The sequence below is a fragment of the Malurus melanocephalus genome, unplaced genomic scaffold, assembly GCF_030028575.1.
Source record: "Malurus melanocephalus ecotype Western Australia unplaced genomic scaffold, MMel_1.1 scaffold_257, whole genome shotgun sequence".
Classification (NCBI taxonomy): domain Eukaryota; kingdom Metazoa; phylum Chordata; class Aves; order Passeriformes; family Maluridae; genus Malurus; species Malurus melanocephalus.
The window spans coordinates 905,639-923,969 of NW_026623489.1; the positions used below are offsets into that span (position 1 = coordinate 905,639).

Sequence of the window (18,331 nt, forward strand, 5' to 3'; positions counted from 1 at the left end):
CACCAGAAGACTCACTGTCTTCAATATCACAGAGAAAAATCTCAAAAATGTGCTTTCAAGGAGCACATAAACTCAGAAAGTCAGAATAAAACAAACCAAGAGCAGTCAGATCTCAGAGTTTAGTTCATTKAACAAATATTAAGCCACTGCTGTCATTTTTGACTGCTTGTATTCAGGAATACTGGATCAGATCAACCACAAAAAACTAAGGAGGAAGATGAGTATGTAATTCCAGGCTGCCAGCAGCTATGCAGATATGGTTGGATGTAACAAGACTCATTTGGGGACAGGAGGCTGCCCAAGCACTGGTTCCACTGCAGAGACCAGGATCCACTGGGGAGAACTGCTGCTGAAAAAAGGCAACTCAGGACTGCAGSTCTGGTCACAGGCAGAGATGCAATMTAAATGGCTTCTCACATTTTCACAATGCTCACAACTGCTGAGCAAGGACAATACCTAAGCAAAGAACCCCATAACCTCTGAGCATTTTTACTTCTCTGGAAGCCCAGCCCAGCAAAGTTTTTTTTTTTAAAAAAATAAAAACAGCAAAGTAGGAAGAGAAGGAATAGGCAGCCAAAGGCAGGGGAATGAGATGAGGAAACCTTTCTTTGGCCACAATAAAAGTGTTTCCATCAAGCTGCACTTGAGAGCACTGTGGTGAGTGCTGCTACGTGAGGATCCGGGGCAGAGGCAGCACATGCTGCAGCACTGCTCCCTGTGAGGGTGAGTTTTTATCACTACTGCCTATCTTCTCCTTCCTCTAAGAGGCACAGCTGTTAACCAGATACATGAAGCAGGAAGTACTTCTACTTTCCTTTTCTAGTGCTTTGGGAACAGTTAATGAGAAGTCTGGGTCAGAGCTTATAAATAATATGAAACTTTAAGTAAGCTAACAAATTCTTGTAGGAGAGAGCTTTCAAGAGAATGAGTGCTGTGTTTCTTCTTTTTTTGGCAAATAGTACAGTGCACAATTTGATTGCTGAACCAAAATACTCTGTGTGTTGCATGGCAATTCAGGCTCTGCCTCTTTTCATCAATATTTTTCATGTGCTTTTCCCTTCCCCTCATTCTGGCTGCTGGAAAGGTCTGATGATGGCCCTCTGCATATCCCAGGGAGCTGTTAAATAAGAGAATGATAATGTAAAAAAACAAGCCACTGACACGTAAGTCTTAAATCAATATTAGAACAGGAAGCTTTAGTSTAGTATATAGGTCAGGGCAGTATTTGAAATACAAACACTGGGCAACTTGGTTCATGGAGAGAGCTGGCTCAGAGAGCTCTGCTGCTCTGAGGAAAGCAGGATACAGCTGCTCTGTGCTGTATGTGCAGCTCTGCTCCAGGCTGTTCCCCACAGAACACCAGAGAGACTATTTTACTGCTCCAAGACCATGAGAGGGTAGAACAGGCCAAGTTTCATGCAAAGCTTGGGTTTGGAGTGCACTCAGCAAAAATAGGAAATCATTGCTCCTGCTCCAACACAAAGCCATCATGGACAGTAAGGCTCAAAAACATGTTCCTAGCAGTACTTAAGAAAATTTATCAAACTGGAAAACGGAGGCTCAGATTTATAAAAGGAATCTAAAACTGGAATTATAAGGTCTGCAACAAGACAAGCAGGGTGGTCGTAATTTTGATCCAAAAAACCGAAAAGCTAAACCCCAAACAACCAATGAATTTCTAGAAATCCACAGAACTTAAAAAGCAAGAGTGCAACTCTGCAATTCATGGTACTTCCATGGAATATTTGGTCAGAYTGGGGCTGGTACTCAGCAGCACCTTACCTTGTTGAGTGCCCAGCTCATCAGTGAATTGCAGCTATTCTGAACCACACTGAAATCAAAGAGTCATTTCTAAAACTGAACAAGTTTTGAGTCCTGTCTAATGTGAGCTGACCTCAGTGAATGGTATTAGGCAGCTGCACTGCTGAAGTCACTGCAAAACTTTAGGTCCTGAGGCTTTTGGAAACAAAGCCCTCAGGTCCCAAACAAGCAAAATGCACACTTTAAAAGCACCAACACTGGCAGGTAGGCTCTGACCCACAGAAACTGTATTTGCCTGAGACTGGAGAATTTATTCTCTCATTGGCTCAGCAAGTAAACCTGGATTTATTTCAGAGCTCCTCCACCCAACTCCATTTCCATCTCTAAATGAACATACTAAAAGGCTTTGAAAGCTGCGTGCAAAAACRAAACAGGTTTTTCATTTYTCAGTGGTTTAGAAAGAGCAGTTAYCACAGTYGGCTTACAGGGCAGACATACATAAATATTTCTGTATGAACACAACACCTTTTTGGGAGTGATACATATGTCAGGTGTCTGTACCTTATCCTCACTGCATATACACTAAAGAGTTGGTGCAGGATATGGACTGTTAAACCCCTCTGGTTAAATGGCCATACCCAGCAAGCAAAAAGGACAATTGTCATTTCATCTGAGAACTAAGYGTGCAAAACTGAAACAATGCTTTAAACACCAGGATTATTGTCCCATTATGTCATATATTTACATGCACTTTCTGACCCYTCTGAAGTGTTTATGCCTTATGCCACATAGGGACTTAGTTTAGTACTTTTATTTTAAAAAAACTGCCTAAGGATGCCCACACACAGCTCTATAGAACGTGGTTTAAGAATTCTAGTAGACCCATTGCAGGATGATATTAACTGTGCAGTAGCTTGTGCAGGGTCTGAAGAAACTCCAAGTAGCACAGGCTACTCTTTCCTGYGAAGACAAAACAAATCCCTATCTCTCATCAGTGCTCTCTTCCCAAGGACAGTACTTCTGAATTTCCACAGGGCCTTTTCTTCCACCATTTATTTGGTTTTGCTTGTTTGCATCGGTAGAAATCATCATTAAGAATATTAAGATGGAATATGGCATTGAGAATAATAGGATCTGAATAATAAAAAGCTATTCAAGCAAGTGATAGTAACCATGCTACACTTAAATCCCCTAAACAATTCTTCTTAGGAAGTTTGATCTGCATTTGATCCAGACATTCAAATATCTACTGGAAACACAATCTTCCTAGACAATTTCTAGGGGGAACACSAAAACCAGAAGAGGACAAAGTGAAACATGAAAACACAGAAGCTAAAACCCMAAACCAGAGCTGTTTCACAAAATAACAAGCATAAGAAATTAATCCAAGTTAAGCTGCTACAGCAGACTGYAGGACTACTGCAAGTGTTTGATGCATACCAGAGAACCTTGAAAGAGAAAGGGCATGTGAATAAAATATGATTCAACAAAATAATTCATACTGGAATGAAAGGATTTTAATTTTGTGCGATTTCAGCCCTGTGAATATGAAACAGGAAGGACCTCAGGCATTTAAGGCTCTGATGACAGAAGCWACAAATTTATTCACAGATTGACTTTATGAAACATTAAGTTGGATGCAGCATTTGGAAAAAAAATCATAACCAGCAAACCCAAACCAAAACATAAAACTTAATACACAAGCAAGCCGATAAAGACCATATGTTTAGATGTGGTCTTCATCAAAAATCAAGACTACCAGTTTAAGAATAACTGCAGTGACAGAATAAAGCCACTTCCCTCAGATATCTGTGTGCTCCAAACAGCTGTGGCATCAGCACAGACCTGCAACAGTGCTGTCAAGACTCCACAAAGAAATGCAACAGAAAGGCAGGCAAGAAAAAATAAAATATGTGAAAGTGCTTATGTGGATTTCACAACAATCTTGCCCAAGACTAACCTGGGAACACAAGAGAGCTCACACACTTGGGAGAGGGGTGTATATCTGGATAAAAGCTCCAAAATAAATCCCAAATCATTCAGGAAGAAAGCAAGAATGGCAAAACAATTACATATGGTGATGTTCACAAAGAAAACAGGAAATATAGTCCACTGGGGAGAAATATAGAAGACTACTAAAACAGGCAGCCTGTTGAGAATGCAAACAAGAAATTAAAAGAGAAGAGAAAGCGATTCAAAACTCCCCCACAACCACTCTTACAAACCACAAAGCCCAGCAAACCAGCTMAGCAGCAAGGAGGCAACACTACGTATCTAAATGAATCCTTTGAAAATCCTCTTTGCTTTGTAGCTCATTCCATACCCAAATGCTATAGGGAGGGTTTTAAAGTAAATGTCTAGTGAAAGTTCAAGAAAAATTTAAGCAGAAAGGAAAGATCATGTAAATATAAGTTAAAGGGTCACTGTTTTAGTAAAGCAGTGGGGAAGCWAAAGCAAACAATCAGGTCTTTTGTGCTCAAACAATCGGCTGGATTAGTGCTTGAATGGACACAGATATTTTACGTATCAAATAAACTGTATTGAGAGTTGGGGTATCAATTTACTCATGAAGAATATGACTAGAGATCAGWGCAGGAGGGGGTACACAAATGTGACATGGTACACTGGCCAATTTTCAGAATCACAGGCATCTAGATGGGCCTTGACTTCAAGTGCCACAGATCTGCCTGTCTCAGCACAGACAGGCAGCAAGATAAGAGCTCATGAAAATCCGAGTACAGGAAACTAAAGCTGGCCTTTCTCTGGCATTTTTTGAATRTCTGAATCAGCAAATCTTTTTAAAGTAGCTTTGGGCATAATCTTTGAAACACAGATTTTATCTTATTTCTGGGCACAGGATGAAAGAAATAATCACTTAATGTACCATAAAGAAAGCAAAAGAAACAAGAAAGAAGGGAAGAGCTTACTGAATATAATAGAACAAGTAGGAATGCACAAGGCTAAAAACAAAGGGGRAAAAACCTGTAGTGCTAATRTGTGATTGGACAAAAGAACCCCAKTTAAACAAGGAAATAAACTCCWACTGGTCACACACATGGTCAGAAAWAATGYTGGGGAGAAATCTCAAGGACTCTTTGCTACTCAGCTTAACAGAAGAAATGAGATCCTGCAAACTAAGCTTAGGAATTCTTAAATATGAAATTAGAGGAAATTGTTCCAACACACCAGATAAATACAGCAGGCTCATCTGCAGCAGCATGCTCAGCTCTGGTTAGGCTGTTAGAGACACAGATTTTTGAGAAAAGATAATAAATGACTCTGAAACTGCAGTAGGATTAATGCATTTGTGAATCACCAGCTCCTCATGTCAAATACCCACTGCTAGGTCTGCAAGAAGGTTAGGAAAGAGGGATGAGTGACAGTAAATAAATAAAAAAATCACAAAGGCCATTTGACTGCAGACTAAATGTATCAGTCTCATGAGAAGGCACTTTCTTCTGCTAAAGAAAAATAATCCCTGGTTCTTGCAAGGGAAGGTTTCAGCACATGTGTCTTCACTTTACAAAGTGTTCTGAAGAGCTTCCTCACAACTGAGGCAAGTCACCATAAATCCTCTGGAATCTGCTTCTTCCTGATACCCAGGACACCCCCTCAGAATCCTACACGAAATTTTCCTTGCCTCATCTGTGAAGGAGGTTCTCCAGCCTTTTATCTGAGCAAACAACTTCCAGCAAGAACATCAAACACAATTTCTTTTTCTCAGGCTTTCTAAACTCACCTTCATTTCAGGGCTGCTTCAACTCCTGCTCTAGAAGTACAATACATAGAGCTTCCCCTTTATATGAATCCTGCACTACCACCCACCTTTGATCTCCTTCCTCTCTCTACCTCTGCTATTATAAGTTCACTGATTTTGCCAGGAGGAACCATTAGATCACTTAAGCAGATCTCCAATATAATRCAGGCACTAACTTTCACCCAGTTACCCCTGCTGAAACCCATATACTTCAGTGAAATGAAAACAAGAGATTAAATTATACACTGCAGGAGAGACCCTGCAGCATGAGCTGCACTGGCAGAAAACTGGGCAAAAACACATGGAAATTATTCCATTGGGAAGCAACAGCCTCCACTGCAGAGAACGTCAATGAATGTTACCAATTTGGCATTAAAAAAACCCACTTCCTTCCAACACAGAACCTGAAAGTAGAACATAAAATATGTAAAAATGACTGATAAAGAAACCACTTTTCCTGTCCCACTGCCTTAGGCAATGGAACACTTTCTCTAGCCTTGACTAATTGCTGGTGTTAATAACATACAAAACAAACAATGAGAACAAGAAAAAAGCCCTCTCTTACTCACAGCACATATTATGCTAAGATTTTATAATAATTACTGTCCTTAATGCAGTTGATACAAACTCAGACTTAACCTATGATCTGCATATTTGCTTCTGAAACCTTTAAATAGATACACAGTAAGTTTGTAATTCAAGCCACAAYGATTCTACCAGCTTTCCAAGTACTTGTCCAAATGCTTTACTACATTCTCAGATGGAGGGGTGGAAACTTATGGCAAGATGGAAATCACACAGTTTAATTCTCACACCACAGGGTTTACACCATGCTTTCACAGGCAGAGACTGCATTACAACAGCAGGAATGATGCCTTCCAAGAGCACATCTCAGCAGAAGTCCAGACAGAATTCCAGTAMCAACAAGCAAGGCACACTGCACCCAGAGAATCAGCAATCTCTGCATTGCTCAAATTATCTTATATATATTTTATATCTATTATACTATGTCTTAAATTGGAAAAAAAGTGTCTTAATGACATTACTGACAAAAATGGAGGAAACAGGCAAACAGCTCAGAAGGTTCTGTTACAGGGAGCTGAGCCTGAGGTAGTGACCCCCACTGATAATTAAAAGGGACAGTGACCCCACTGATAATTAAAAAGGACAAAATACTGGACTAAGTTCTTTACAGATTTTAATAATAGATGTACTTTGAACATACCAAATAAGAGATTTCAGGCAGCTTCCAATGACCTCTTCATCMCAATCACACCAGTAATGGTCAATGCCTTGCATGACATGAGTTCTGGATTACAAAAATTCACTTTCACTATCTTTACATTGCAGTCCCTTGATCCTGTTCCCTTTGGAAGTATTTAAAAAATCTGCCAAAGCATTATTTATATTCAACCATTCTCAGTTTATGAGACAAAACACACATTACAAAAAAATAACATTACAAGTAATGACCWTGTTTGMCTGTAGTGCAGATGAGCAATGTGMAGGTCTTCAAACAGCATTAACACCMYRAGTAAGCACAGAACTSAACACTRCACCAGCCCCACAGGCTGGAACACTTAATCCAATTGCACCACAGTAACTTCCACTTCCAGACYTGGCAGATGGCACTGATGTTATGGCTGCTGCACCTGCCAATAGGTTCCAGAAARTTCAGAAGAATTACCAAGGCATTTTCACTGCCCCTCTCCTTTTTCAWCCCAGTTTCAAGGGATGTACCAGCTGCTACTCAGTGTAAGGCAGGAACAGCCTTTAGTTGCTCTGATTTACCCCATCTTTACCTGGGTACCTCTCCCACACCTCCCCAGTCAGACTAGGAAGTCTCTGAAAATTTAATGTGGAACATCAGCTCTAATCTTGAAAAGTCAGACTTCTTCCCCATACACAAGTAGAGTTTTCCATGTAAAAAGTTACTGTCAACTGCAAAGGATAATTCAGAGGAATATTCAAGTCACCATCTGTTTCAAAATACCCCGTGTCCTTAAGGCTGCATCCTTGGTGAAATGCCACCTCCTCTGCWTTTCACTTTGCTGTCCTGCTCCTTTCCCTCAAAGTGCCCCCACTGGCACTACAGTACCAAACTCGCTATGAAAAGCCTTGTTCTGTGACAGTAGAGGAGGGATGAAATGGCACACAAGAAAATACAGTGTGTCTAATTTTAGCTTTCCTCTACTTCTGACAGAATAACTTCAAAGGTAGCAAAGAAGCTGCAGTCTGCTCCCATTAAAATGCATAACTGTTTCCCCATAGTAACTTCAATAGGAGAACCTCACATTAGGAAAAGCACACACAACTGAAATTAGACAAAATACATGTAAGAAGAGACAGCATTGTGACTAAGGCAGTGTTTCCAASAGTGCTGCACAAGTTCACAGTGACTTACTCAACCTCTATCCCATGGCAACACTGTGAAAATCCAAAAGGCTGATACACCAGCAATGGAAAATGAAGGTAAAAGACAAGGAGGGGAACTCCTATGACATAGGGTGATCAGTACTCACTGTGCAACTGTATTTGCCCCAACTGCTTTTCCCTTAGAAGAACAAAAGCACAGCTGTGTAGGCAATGSTTGCTCTTTTAATAGCTAAATACCTCTTCCTGTGTCTACATGTGGTCCAGTGCCCAGATATCACACCCATGTGTGAGACAGAAATGAAACAGAAAGCACTCTCCACTACACACTCTTGGATCCCAGCCTGTAAGGAATCTCAAAGCCCCTACCTGCACATAGGGCAGAATTCAAATTTAACCACATGACAAATAAAAGGAGAAGCACAGGAGCTGAGAAGTTTCAAAGGAGTATGATCACTAATGTGATAAACAGCAACTTTTCATACTAAACTAATTTCTAGTCATAAGACCTCAAAACAGTTAACTAGATATAACCTGAAATGATGGTAAGGTCAAGCTTGAACATGCCTTAAAACTGAGAAAGTTGAATGTGTCCCTTGAAGTAATCAGACACTGCTAGGGCAGGAGGGAAAGGAATCACAGTCAACATAATAAATGTAYTTTAAAATGTGAAYATAAAAATTAGYTTTGCTACTGTCAGACACAGAGGTACCTGTGTGAATTCACAYGTACATCTCATTTTTCCCACATTAAGAATACAGATAAATTGCCACTTTAAAAGGGGCAGGCACTTGCAGAGAACATAAGACACTATTGTGGACTTGGGATGAAAGCCAGTAAAAATATCAATACTTTTTAGTAAGACAAATCTAAATTATTTAAATAGCACTTGGTATTTCTACCATTTTATCCTCTACCCTGCTTAAACTCTCACTAATGCCAGTCACTTCCCAGCCACAATAGCTTTGTGACCAAGGCCATCTACTGGTGAGTGGGTGTGCAAATTAATGAGAGGTTTGTTGGCYAGATTTAATTAGTGCTTGCCAAGATTTAGGCACATGTATTGAAATCGTGCCAGGCAGCTGTCAGGAATTATTAAAATGATCACAGTTTTGGATGAACATWTAAAAAATTAAGGCTTCCCAAACTCTACATGAAGCTGAAGAACCATGACATTGCCCAGGGGAGAAGAGTGTGATATTCTGAATCTGTATCCTGTTGTAGTCCAGACACCATGTCACCTCACTGCTCTGTGTAAAATTAATCAGAATGTGTCAGTGTTGCTAACAGAGATACARATTTTACCCCCCAAATCCCTACCAGACCTGGTAACATTGTTTTTAAGAATTAATGGGTTCTGAATGAAGACATTAGCAGGCTAAAACTGCAAATATTTTTAATGTGGATGGATTTTAGATGGGGATTTATTGGCTGCACACCATAGCTACAATTGTACTTGTCCCCAGACATTAAGCAACAGAAATGGATACTAGGCAAGGAAATGGAAGGGTAATTAAGCACAACCACATCCTTACTCACTGTCATTGCCAARGCAATGTCTGAGACTAATCAGTAAGGAAAACTGGGAGCAATAGCATGCTATGATACAGAGATCCCCTCACTCTTCTACTGTTACCTGCTGAGCATCATTACTCCCAAATCATCAAGATGTTTTAAATAAAACACTTCCTTTAGCTCTTCTTTCAAATTCTGTAACATTTAAGTTAGCAATRTGGTTTTTAGAGTAAGGTATTTGAATGGCAGCACTGGAAATTCCCAAATTACAAGACAATATTCTCTCCATCCTTGAGACAAAGTAAACACTCATTCTTTTTGCCACAAGAATTTGGGACAACCTTTTTAGCATAGAGAAATATATTCACTAGGAACTAGCTTGAAGAAACTAAATATATATTGCTACTTTTGCACAGCAGTGTAGAAAACTGAAGTTCTTGCTTTGCCTGAACAAACAACTTAGAAGAACAGTATTTYCACAAGAGAAAATGTGGAAGCCATAAAATGACAAATGACCTTCAGTGACCATCACTTCAGTCTGATTAATTGCTATGATGGTCAGACTTATGACAAAGAATTTATGGATGGCAGATAAAAAGGAGTCAAACATTCCATATTTGTCCATTACTYACAAAAGTTGGGTTTGGGGCTGGTTTGTGAAGGTTCTTCTGGAGTGGGGTGGTGGTGGTGTTTTTTCTTCTGAAGCAGTATTAGACTATAAATCCAGTTTAATTACAYCAGTTTTATTCAGTGTGGGAGAATGCCATTTTCCAATACAGCAAGCTTAGTAGTTTATATGCCTTTCTGATTTATTTATGGTGCAGTAAGTCCATGGGTAGTTTTGTGTCTSTTGGAGATCTGCAGTCTCCAGGATAATTTTTTAATTGAAGATTAGAGGCAGGCAAAAAACCCCAAACATTGAACTGCTGCCTGCTTTGGCTCCAACCCACAGGAGATAAACAACTTCAAAAGAACAGTGCATGTAAATTTCCAATCACWTATTTTGCAGCAAAAGTGTGTTATCAACTACTTGATAAGCTTTAGATGTTCCTCTCATTAAGTCATTGGATCAAAAGAGCTGAACTATGGAAAATTTAATTTATACCTTCAACTACAACTACTGTGAATCACAGTAATYACACTTTACACTTTCAAAACACTGCACTAATGTCTACAAGGAAGGAGAAGGTGGTAGGAAGTGAGCTTTATATTTGAAGTTGATATATCGGATGAAGAAACTGATTATGATCTCCTGTTGATTTGCATATAAAAACAACTACTTAGAACAGGATTCTCATGTTCTAGAAACCAGAGATACAGTGAGAACTAGGAAATTGTTCCATTGCCTCATCTAATTTTAAGGATTTGATAATTTCTTTAACACACATTTCAAACAGAGGACTTTATTTAACTTCACTGTCAAGTCCTCTTTTAAATTCACGTTTTCAACTGATTTTTCTTCCATAATTCTCTAAAGTTGGAATTGCCTATATGTTATTGAAATAAATGTTTTTTTTAAATTTTCCAAACCATATGTATCTCTTTGATTCATATTCCCAGTGCAGTGCCAAAAGCTTTTTCTTACTCCAATCCTGTAGCAAATACTAATAGCAGCTCTAACTTTCCTAATCTCAAATATATTCAAAAGCCAGATTACCTCAAAATGAACTCCTGAGGCTAGAAAAGCTAAGAAGTCCATCTACCTCTATTTCATCTTGCATATTATTCAGYTATATATTGTACAGTCCCTAGGGAAAAAAAAGAAACAAAGGAAAGTAACTCAGAAGGGCCATCAATAATTTAATTGTTGTTTATTTTCAAATAATACCATTTCTTCTCAGAATGTAAGAAACTTATATATCTGTAACACCTGCCTGAATGAAACTGTGCTGTGTAAATGCCTTGGATGAGCATCAGAACCAATTAAATTTCTACCAGCCTGCTCCAGGGAAAAGGCTTTGTTGTAATGCTGCAGCACAGTGCAAGCCTAAGAATTTCTGGAAATCATACTTAGAAAATTCRTCCTCTTTTGGAGGAAAGGGCAGGAAGGGAAAAAAAGAAAGACTCAAAAAAGCCTGATATTTTTKAGATCAGAACAATTACAATGGTACGTAAAAAGGCTGAAGAAGGCATTTATTCTAATATCCTTGGATGTTCAAGCCGTGTAATAGTCCAGTCTGGTTTTGCTCCTTCTGTAAACTCCCTTTGGAACCTGAAAAAAGAAAGACAGTAAGTGAAGAGTTGTAAAAATTTATTTGATCTTAAGGAGTTACTAATGCAAGAAATAACTTAACTTCAAACTTATTCCTGTACAAACTACTTAAACTTTAAAGCCTATGCCCCAAAATAGAAGATAAAAATTATTTCTATAATAAGAAACAAAATGCACTGACTTCAGAGTATTTTGGTTCAGATCCCACAGATGGGATCAAGCAGCARCAGTAAAGACCCTGATACAAGAAAGCATTCAAGTTTTCACAGCAGGAATATGAATAAAGCTTTATGGAAGATCTTGATCTGTAAATAAAGAGTTTCGTTTAATGGGGCGGTATGCGGAGGGAAATCATGTGCTCCACATTTTACTTGAAAATTTTCATTTTTACTGAACTCTAGTTTAAAAGGTAATATAGTTTTAGAACTACATCAGAGATCAAGTTAACAGCAGTACTGAGTCTCCCTTAAATAAAGGTAAGTCTGAGCTTCAAGATGAATACTCACATTCTCAAATAACCTACTTGTCCTGGATGAAGGCAATAGAATATCACTGCTTTGCAATCATGTGCAAATACATTCCTGTGAAGTGTCTTCTTCAGACACCCAAACACTTAACACTGGCCTTCCAAGGCCTGTAGTGTCTTTGCCCATTTGTGTTTAGAGTAAGAAATGCACACTKGCAAAGATGTCTCTGCTGGGAATTGGGAAGATATCTAGACTTTAATGGAAGGCTCTCAAGGTTAATGGAACCTCAGAAGCCTCCAACTCAAAGGAAGATGCTGAATTCAGCTAAGGAATGGATCCACAAAAATCCATCCAGGCAAAGTGGGGTGTCCTCATGAGTGTTACCTTTGTTTCAGAGCTTCTCATCACCTAGACCCCATATTTCCAGCTTCAAATGTGGGAAATCCAATCATACTGCATTTATCACACAAAAATCCTYACTTCTCCCAGCTTCTGAGAATTTTATTTTCAATATATTTTGCCAACTGTGTAGATATTTTCTGCATTGCTCTGACATCAGTACATCACACAGCCATTATTTATAAGCATTCCTATGAAAACCCATCTTCCTAATGTGCACCTTGAGGATCAAAAACCTCACTGAGTACTCCAAATACTGTTCTTCCTGACAGAAAAAGAGCTYCCATTACTGTCAACTCAGAAGCAARAAAATAACATGACTTAAGGGTATTTAAAAAATTTRGCCTAAAATCAAAACTGGAAAGTTGGACAAAACTTAATTTAGATTAGAAAGAATCAAGGTAAATGAAGATCCACTGGGTTCAGCACTGGCACAGTGGGGCTGCTTGCAGAACTCCTTACCACACAGGTACCCCATGGACATGGGAAAAGAAAGGGACAAGTAAACTTACTCATAGTTGGCTGTTAAAAGATGTTTCTTTTCTTTTGTGTTTTCATCTCCAAACACAATCTGGAAGACTTTGGCTTCACCTGGTACRTCATCAGGTAGATTAGCACCATTCAGATACCAGAAGCACATCAGGATGCTAACAAACTTTCTTCCTGTTGGGAATAAATCAAAGCATATGCTAGATTTCATGTYTCTCATTGGTTAAATACTCCTATTTGCTACCTAGATCCACTGAGATCCTGGAAGGACAGCTGACTTCAGCCATAAAGAATACAGGATAGAATAATGAGTGATAAAACTAGTTAAAGCCATACTCATGAGGTTTAACACCGATAAAATAAAATCTGATTATTACATTAAAAATATGTATTTTATCATGAGTGAGGCATGACATTGTACATAATGAAACCGTATGAAAAAAAAGTTGGTTCCCACAAAGTCCAAAGCTAACTACTGATATGACAAAAGTATGCAGAGTAGTTCAAACATGGGAGCAATCTAAGAGYGAAAGAAAAAGATTTCTACTTCCCAAACCAGGAAAAAAAGCTCMCTGGGTCTGACAATTTGAAATGCTYAWCTGAGGAYCCAGGGTTAAACTACACATCATCCTGCACCATGTCTGATGGTAAACTGAGCACACAATGCTGGTATGCAACCAAAAGAAAAACTTCCCTGAGCTCATCACTTAAAAAAACCCAAAACAATCAGGGAGTCCTACAACAAGGTATATTTTATGATAGAAAGAGTAAACCAGCAAAATTTAGTTCATTATCMAGGCTTCACTATTCTTCTTGCAGGATGTATTTTCACTGTTAGAGCAAACAGCTTTCAGCATATATTAGAATAATTGTTTTTGAGCAGTGTCAGATTGCTGAGGACTAATAACACAAAATTCTGTACAAAAGAATAAGCAAAACCCAAACAGAAGTCAAAACAATACCCTGATGYATTAACAATAATTTCTGATTCTAGTTTACAAGAAAATCAAGACATTTCATATAGATGAATTACAGAGAAAAAAGGAATGAGAAACAGTACACAAAACCACATCTGTAAGGAAAATGCCTTTTRAGTAGCAAACCCAGGAAGTAAGACTACTCATTGCTGAAATGTTTTAGGATTCTACACATACCATCATCATCATAGTAAATGCGAACATCTCCTTCTGTTGTGTACATGATTGAATCAATGTCAGCTGCTAAAGCATCCCTGTGGCTGTCAGGGAGCAAAGAAATCTTTTCCTTCAGCACCTGAAGCACCTAAATTCAGAAAAACTGTCACTTAGTTTTTCAATAGGAAATTAAGTAACAATCTATTTCTACCATAGTTAATACAATGAGCTGTATTGCTAAAACACTTGTCTAACATATATAACAGCTAAAGTGAAAAAGCACTGGCAAGTTTGGGCATTCCTAAACCCTAATTCAGCAGCACTGAAGAAGGTCCATTTACTGCTCAAAACAAATGAAAACCGAGTATCTTAAAAAAAAATGTTTAGAAAACAGCAGCTGCAATACAAGCCATGTTAGCCCAGAACACCTCAGAGAAACTCCCACAAAAACACACTGCCTTCTCACCACTGATTTCTTACTGAAACGTGGAGGTTCCTGAGCTTTTGATTCAATTATTTCTCAGTTATCTWTCATAAATTTCTTTGAAAAACAGTTTCATTACTACTAAGTTTATCTTTGCCATTTTGTGATCCACACTCCATTTAGAAAAAAATGTAAACACTTGCAAACCACAACAGACTGAAAAATCGTTCCCTTGGTAAATTAATTTCCATATGAGACTCACACCCACATGATCTGAATGCCCTATGATCGACACAGCTGTGTTAAGTAGAAGATGGTGGGGTGCACAAACTGCACAGAGGTAGCACCTCAAACACCACAGGAAAAAGTCAAGGAAGGATCATTTTTTACCCTAACCCGACTTATCGTTTTTGAATAACAAACAAATTCAGAGGTTACATGGAAGCAAGAGGCAATCTTCACAAGGAGACATTGGTTTCTAGTACATTTTGCAAGTACAAAATTCACAGGTCAAAAAATTGACAAAGTAGTGTTGGAGCACAGCCTCATCTACTRTATCCTTGGCTTACATGGAGTCTCTGCATCAATGTAAACCTGAAAAATTTACAACGACCAGAAGTTCTTTCAAGAGGAAGCAGAGCAGAAGCCCTTTCGAAACAACTGCAAGAAACAAACTCACGTTTTATTGCTATCTCTGTTCAGAGAGAGGAGGCAAGATTGTTCAGAGGGGATGCACTAGAACAGCATCAGAGTTTTTGCTGCAAAGGCATGGGTGGCAATAGGWCAGGCCACGCTGACATCCTGTAACAAGGCAGACATAGACCTGAGAGTCTCCTCCACTTGACTCTGAAGCATCTGCTACCTCCATGCCCTGGGAAGGCCAAGACAACTTCAGCAATTAAAAATTCATAAACACAGAAAATACAGCACTGATGTTTAACCAGGTCACTCATATCCCTGAGACCGTGACACAAGACTGAGGCTGTCCAGCCAAAACTGGTAATCAGATATAAGATCTGATGGGGGTGATACTGCATCAGTGCAGCAGGGAGAAGCACAAACCAGTTTCTTTCTTCACCTGAATTCCAGTGCACAGACTGAGTCAGCTTCAGCCACCTGCCTACACCTGGAGACACAATTCCACCTGCAATCCAAAGCCTGCTGCATTTCTATCCTTCCTGSTACACCAGCAATCTTTCTGGCATTTGATCCTTATGATCAACAGCTAAAATATGTTATTTTGTTTCAAATACAGTAACTTTGAAKTAAGTTTCATGCCTTGAAATTAAACATAAAAAAGCTGCAGGATGAACAAATGCCCTGTTTTGCATTACACTGTTTTTCTCAAATTAAGCCAAAGTGGCAACCTGTAGATAATGACAGGCTGAATGAATCCAAATTCCTTTAAAACAGACAATCAATTGCAAGAATAGGAGATGGAAAGCATTTACCTCTGCTGATACAAGTCCTTCCAACATGTCAAGTTTACGCTGAGACAGCAGCTTTGAAACAACAGAAAAGGCCTACAAAAAAAGAAATACGTGAACAAGTAACTCTAAGCAGGCTTATTTTTCACACAAATCCATCATTATTTGACAAGCTACCCAAATATTCCATGATTTAAGATTTCACTATTTGCAGAGGGTTTCACCATTGAAATGTAAGCCCTCCAGAATCAAAATAGTGATTTCATGAACTGATAAAAACATACAATTTCTTTTCAATCTCTCATTTAAAATATCAATGCTGAATTCATAGTTGACTAGATAAATAAAAATTTTAAAAACCACAAACTCTGCAGTACTTTGCATGTTGTTTTTACTCTTTTGATAATTCCAATATTCTGTCCTTCCTTATAAATATTTTGTTCCCCTGCCYTCATTTCCAACTCATCTTTTGGTTTCAGTCAAAACTGATGCTGCAATTTCGACATTTTCTTTAGAAATCTCTAAACTTCAGGAACCTCAACTCCACTTTCCCCCCTCAGTTTTACCAGTATATTTACAAATAATTATGCCTCTATATATTCAAGCATTGCACTTGTGAAGGACAGTGTATTTAGGACTCTACAGCAAGCAAAAACAAATAAACAAAACCCCCCAAAAAACAGGCCAAGGTACAACAGCTGGTTCTGCATATGTGGGAAATTATTTGTTGTAGGTTGTGGGGTTTTTCCTCTCTTGAATTTATCTTATTCTGTCCCGATTTGTTGTTCTGAGCTGTTTGTTTCGTTAAAACTATATATAATTATAAAAAGTTTCCCAACAGATAACTGTAATTTTTACATGAGTAGCTTTGAGATAATTACCTCTTTGACACACTTTGTTGACAAAACTTACTGGGCTCATAAATTTGGAGAAACAAATATATACACCAGCTCTACAAATATATAGACCAGCTCTACAAATATATACACCAGCTCTATGCCTGCCTGAGCTTTATCATTTCAGGAAAACCTGCTAGGAGGAGATACAATTCTCCTTAAGGTCTCTATAACTTCACACTATTTCACACTGTTTTGGGGGATGGCTTGACCARTTCATTTTAATTGTAGAATCCAGGGAAAGAAAACAAGAAGTTCCTGAAGAAAAGCACATATCTGCTTATATCATTCTCCCAAAAGTGTGATCCTTGGAGCCAGCAGTGGGGAACTCAGTGTGTTTTATACACGGGAGCACGGCAACATCCACACATAGTAACACCAGGCTGTACATCAGGAGGAATTTCTTTATAGAAAGGGCTGTTAAACATTGGAATGAKCTGGCCAGGGAAGTGGTGGAGCTATCATCCCTGGAGGTGTTTAAAGAAAGACTGGATGTGACATGGATGCCAGAAACCGGTTGGTCACAGGTTGGATTCAATGTACARCACACACATGGAGCTCCTGGAGCAGGTCCAGCAGCAAGGACTGGAGAACTGGAGCATCTCTCTTACAGGAAAAGCTTATGGCACTGAACTTGTTCATTCTTGAGAAGAGATGACTGAGAGAGATCTCATCAATGTGTACAGATACCTAAAGTGGAGGAGTGCCAAGAGGATGGACCAGGTTCTGCTTGGTGGTGCCAAGTAATAGAATAAAAGGCAACGGGCAGAAACTGATGCACAGAAGTTCCACCTGAACATAAAGAAGAAAGTCTTTACTGTGCTCTAGGATAGCCCTGCTTGAGCAGGGAGGTTGCAACAGATGACACTGTGGTCTCTTCCCACCTCACTTATTCTGTGAATCTGTGATTAACTCCGAGGTCTTTTCCAGCCTAACTGTTTCTATAATTCCATGAAAATAACCGCGGCCATCGGCAGCCCCTGAGGAGGTTCAGCMGGATCTTTCCCCTCAGTTCGGCCGCTCTCCTCGCCCCAGGCCCCCTCACCTGCTTGGCCCCCCGCGTGAACTCCTCGATGCTGAATTCCTGGTCGAAGTAGAGGCGGATGAGCAGGTAGTAGAAGCGGCTGCGGAGCCAGGCGATGGGGCTGGTGATCTTCACYACCACCACGCGTCGCTGAGGGCCCTCGGTGCCAGGCCCGGCGGTGCTGGCGAGCCGAGCGCTGGGCTGGGGCGGGCGGGCGCGGGCGGGGCCCGGTGCGGCTGCGTTCGGCGGCAGGAGCCGGGCAGGGCCCGCCAGAGCCCGGGCCAGCCAGCGGACACGGCCCGGAGCCACACAGCGCAGCGCCATCATGGGCCCTGCCCCGCCCCCCGTCCGCCCCAACTGCCGCCCCGCGGAAACACCACTGCGCACCCCCGGTTCCGGGGCGGCTCGGAGCGCGCCGCTCCAGGGAATTGGGACCCGGTCACCTCTGCTCGGC

General features: G+C 39.9%; 1 protein-coding gene across 1 annotated transcript; it reads right to left on the minus strand.

Annotated features, from left to right (window-relative positions):
- Positions 1 to 9,779: 9,779 nt before the first annotated feature.
- On the minus strand, positions 9,780 to 18,242 carry MAIP1 (matrix AAA peptidase interacting protein 1). Its single transcript, XM_057375725.1, has 5 exons — positions 17,899 to 18,242; positions 15,982 to 16,053; positions 14,128 to 14,254; positions 12,997 to 13,147; positions 9,780 to 11,618 (listed from the first exon to the last, which is right to left on the minus strand). Exons 1-5 carry the CDS (start codon positions 18,202 to 18,204, stop codon positions 11,540 to 11,542), a joined length of 735 nt encoding a protein of 244 aa, XP_057231708.1. The 5' UTR covers positions 18,205 to 18,242; the 3' UTR covers positions 9,780 to 11,539.
- Between the last annotated feature and the right edge of the window lie 89 nt (positions 18,243 to 18,331).